General features: G+C 37.3%; 1 protein-coding gene across 1 annotated transcript in view; it reads left to right on the top strand.

The window, feature by feature from the left end:
* Window positions 1–5,006, top strand: part of LOC106938630 (protein NLRC3-like) — a 20,043-nt gene that overhangs the window by 8,705 nt on the left and 6,332 nt on the right. The window contains exon 5 of the mRNA XM_015020749.1: window positions 1,999–2,169. Within this exon, the coding sequence (XP_014876235.1) occupies window positions 1,999–2,169 (171 nt within the window). The remainder of the gene's footprint in view (window positions 1–1,998; window positions 2,170–5,006) is intronic.

Genomic DNA, 5,006 nt, shown 5'->3' with positions numbered 1-5,006 from the left:
TTTTCCTCCAACAGGATCCAGAGGAATCAAACCAGATGTTGGACTGGATTTTATTTCAATGTCATTCATGAATGTTAGAGCCTCATTTTCAAAAGTGGAGCTATAAAGGTTGAAAAATGTTATTATTTTGGAGAAAATCTCATCAATATCTACATTTCCACTAAATAAGAGACAAATATAAATATCATGTTTGATGGAGGAAAAGCCTCTCAGACTCTGAGCTCAAAGCAAGATGGCAGAGAACCAAACTCATATTTTTATATTAGACAATTAATTTAATTCCACATAATTATCACCATATGAGTGATTTGTTTGTTAAATGAAATATATTTGTCCTTTGATGTTTGTTGTGAATGACTTATACTCACAAATGAACGAGGTAATTCGTCCATTTCTGTCGTTTATTGAACGTTCAGAAACTACAGCAGCTGTAATGAGCCACAGACAAACTAGAGGAGCTGAAGTTTGTCTAGAAAATGGATGAATAGAAACTATTTTCTGATCATCTCCATCCGCTCCACCATGTTGGGTCTGTTAGGATATCAGCTCCACTGGTTTCATTCGTTCCTTCATCTTCCAATGAAAATCCTGTTTAAAGTCATGTGATGAAGAGCTTCTGGTCCAGATTGTTGCTGCAGCAGTCAGAGCTCAGCATGAAGAAACAGGGAGGTTTGCTAACAGGTAGCCAAGATGGCCGCCGCTAAAACCTTCAGCTGTGAGAACATGAAGCCTGAACTATTTGAACCTGTTGCTCAGCTTCTCTATTAAATGGATCCTTGAACAGAACCAGAACCAGGATGTTTGTTATGAAATGATCAAACTCAGTAAATTGATGTGAAGGCCAGATGTTCATCAGATGATATCAATGTTATCATATGTTTATATAGATTATCTAGTTTAATCAGAACTGACTTTATTTCTTCTCTAATCACAGACTTGGTGGCTGTAAACTCAGAGAGGCTGAATATGAAGTTGTGGCTTCAGCTCTGAAGTCCAACCAACATCTGACTGAACTGGAAATAAGTGAGATCTACATATATGAAGCTGGAGACTCTGATATGAAGAATGTGCTTGAGATCCTGCAGAGTTCAGTCAGTAAAGTGAAGAGTCTGAGGTTTGTTTTCTCTATTTATCCTATAAAATCTTTCATTAATATTTATTTATCTTCACACTTATTCTGTTTTCTTTAAAAACAATTTGCTCTCTAAATGTCAGAATATAATTTCTAAAATATTTTTGCTTTGTAAATGAATTATTTTCCTTTTCAGACTTTGAGAAAATTGATCTTTATTTTTCACTTTAAAATGTTTTGGACTGATGAACAAAAATAAGTTAATAAGTCAAATGATGATAATTAATGATGGAGATGTTTCAGTTTGTTCTGAAAAGATTCAGATGATCCGATTGATTTATTTCTCTTTTCTTCTTCACATTAATAATGAAAAGTTCCTCCAGAGTAAAACCAGAACCAGAACCAGACCAGTTATGTTTCATAACCAGAAACTATAACATGAATAAAAACTGTCAGCAGCAGCTGGTTCCAGATAAATCAATCAGTTCAGTTTCCACTCATGTGTTCATGTGTTTATGAATGAGTGAAGTGTAATTATTGCAGCTGTTGATCCTCCAGATAAATCAGTCAGTTCCTCTCAATAGCAGGTTTCTGTCACTGTGGAAATGAGCTGCTTCATTAAATCACTGCAGCTTCATTAACAGCTCTGATGTCTCACTTTGGTTCTTAAAGTCCATTTTAATTCCCGACCAGAACCACTGAAGGCCCGACTGAAATATTCTAACACGTCATAATAACATGTTCTGGTTCTGCTGGTTTGGACTCTATAAACCAGTTTTACTGGATCAGATATTAAACATCAGTTCATCATGTTTCTTTTACATTCAGTCAAATTAATTTTCTACATTTTTATCATTAATTTGTTCATATTTCAGTTTTAACCTGCATCCTGTTGCTTCAGCTCACATCTTTTATTCTTTATTCAGATTGAAGGGCTGCAGGTTGTCAGAGATCAGCTGTTCTTCTCTGGCCTCAGCTCTGAAGTCCAACCAACATCTGACTGAACTGAACCTGAGCAGCAACAACCTGAAAGATTCTGGAGTGAAGGAGCTCTGTGGTTTTCTACAGGATCCTGAATGCAGAATACAACGATTAGTGTAAGAAACCATGTTTTATTCTGGAAAGTTGTGTTGCCACTAAACTGCAGACAGATGCTGATATTCTACTGATCCACTCTGAGGATCTTCATGGTAAAGTCTGCTGTCTTCTTCTGTGGTTTGGTCCAGTTAAAGTTTCTGTGTTTTATAAAAGCACCAGCAGTTCCTCCTCCCACCATCACATCCAACCAATCACAGCCTTCATTTCACAGACACCAACCACACCTGCAGAGAGAAGGTCAAAGGTCAGATTGGAGACTAAAGGCTGATAAAACTCTGATATTAGGATCATTAAATGTCTTAATATCTACAAACAATCAGATATAAAATCTTCCATCTCTGTGCTACAATCAGCGGTGGTCTGGTGCCATCCCTAAAAAGATAACTTCCTGGGCATTTGCCTATATTGCTCATGTCAGAAACCACCACTCTCTGTACCATTTAACATAGCAATTGAGGCAATGCCCAGATGGCAAATAACGCTCAACTATGAACACTGACCAAGGAGCAACAAGCAAGAAGTAACCATGCACAAGGCGCTTATTGTGACTGTTCTCACCCTCTCTCCCACTACATGAAGCCAGGTAGTCTGACACCATGGCAGACTAGCATTATAGCTGCCACTTTGAACGAAAACAATCAAAGAGCAATGTGCATGCTCTTTTGTTCTTGTGTTTTATTTGTTAATTAAAAAATATCAATGTACATAATTAAATAAAATAATGATAGGTACTGTAGTGTATGCAGAGCATTACAAGAACAAAGAAGAGTGTTTCGTCAGGTCAGCATATGCTGTCAGATCGTCATACGCTTAGCACAAACTCACGGCTATATCTGTCAGACACGTCATTACCATAAGATTTCATTTAATCAACACAGAATCATGACGTAGATCGTCATACACTTTGTTATTAACAGTTGTATGGCATCCTGACTTAGCGGTTAAGTAGTAGTTTTACACGGGCATGTGTTGTAGTTGACTGCAGCTGCAGCCAGACCTGCTTTAAATACACTTTGAAGCCACGACAACTTATGTATATCTATATAGTTATCATTGAAAACAATTTAATGACTTATTTTCGTCAGAACTTGCTGCATATGGTGAACTGACAACTCCTCTGACTGTCGGACTTCTTAATGCCCATGCGCAGGCCTGGTACTCACTGAATGTTTGCTATTTTGACAGCGTATGGCTATCTGATAGAACAACGGTGTTCTGTCAGATCAGCATAGGTTGTCAGATAGTCATACGCTTAGCTCAGACATGTATACGCAGTCATTACCATATGATTTTATTTAATCAGCAAAATAGAATCATGACGTAGATCATCATACACTTTGTTATTAACAGTTGTATGGCATCCTGACTTAGCGGTTAAGTGAGTTTTACACGGGCGTGTGTTGTAGCTGACTCCAGCAGCAGCCAGACCTGCTTTAAATACACTTTGAAACCATGACAACACATGTATATCTATATAGTTATCATTGAAAACAATTTAATGACTTATGTTCATCATAACTTGCTGCGTATGGTGAACTGACAACTCCTCTGACGGTCGGATTTCTTAATGCTTACTGCATGTATGCTATCCTGACAGCGTATGGCTATCTGATAGAACAACGGCTCTCAGCGACACTCCAGTCCTATCTAATAAGTAAAGAGACAAGCAGATGAATTGTACTGTTNCAACAACCTGAAAGATTCTGGAGTGAAGGAGCTCTGTGGTTTTCTACAGGATCCTGAATGCAGAATACAACGATTAATGTAAGAAACCATGTTTTATTCTGGATCTGATGTTTGTGATGTGAAAGTTGTGTTGCCACTAAACTGCAGACAGATGCTGATATTCTACTGATCCACTCTGAGGATCTTCATGGTAAAGTCTGCTGTCTTCTTCTGTGGTTTGGTCCAGTTAAAGTTTCTGTGTTTTATAAAAGCACCAGAAGTTCCTCCTCCCACCATCACATCCAACCAATCACAGCGTTCATTTCACAGACACCAACCACACCTGCAGAGAGAAGGTCAAAGGTCAGATTGGAGACTAAAGGCTGATAAAACTCTGATATTAGGATCATTAAATGTCTTAATATCTACAAACAGATATAAAATCTGATAAAATGTCTTTATGTCCAAGACAGACTGAGGCTGAATTCACTAAATAATGATGTTCATCCACATCTCTGACCTGATCATAAATGATCAATAAACCATCATTGATAAAAACACAAACTTTATGAACCTGTAAAGATGAACAGATGTAGAAAAATCAGGAATCAGTTTGACATTTAAAATGAATCTGAACTGAAATATTAGAGCTCAGTCCAACAGAAACAGTTACATTTTAATACAGCAGCATCAATTTAATAAATTATCTGAAATAATATGTAAATATTTTTCCAAGCTGAGTGAATGTGAGGTAAACAAAGTATTCCCTCCTTTCCTGGGTTGTTTCTCATCTCCAGTGTCTGAGGTGAAGCAGCAGGAATCCTGTGAGTTTGTGACAGATGTAGCAGGAAGTTGTGACGTTGACAGAAGGAGCTGGATGGACGACGGAGGGAAGCTGATAGCAGAGCAGCTTTATTTCTAGACGACTTTAAACAGGACAAAGGAGACATGAAGCAGCATCACATGATCCAATAATCAACCAATAAACCATCAATAGGAGATAAACATCAATACAACAGACCTGATTAAAATAATAAGATAATCATACAGTCAGAATGAAGTAAATGGAAAAAGAGCAAAATAACAATAAATTGATTTAATTCAAACTGACAAAAGTCAACATTTGGTTTGAAGCAGGAATTTATAATCAATCTGGGCTATTGATCCTTAG

The sequence above is a fragment of the Poecilia latipinna genome, unplaced genomic scaffold, assembly GCF_001443285.1.
Source record: "Poecilia latipinna isolate Pla-1442-1.1 unplaced genomic scaffold, P_latipinna-1.0 Scaffold2647, whole genome shotgun sequence".
NCBI lineage: Eukaryota > Metazoa > Chordata > Actinopteri > Cyprinodontiformes > Poeciliidae > Poecilia > Poecilia latipinna.
Note: the sequence above shows the minus strand (reverse complement) of the source record. Positions and strands in the feature narration are given on the sequence as shown.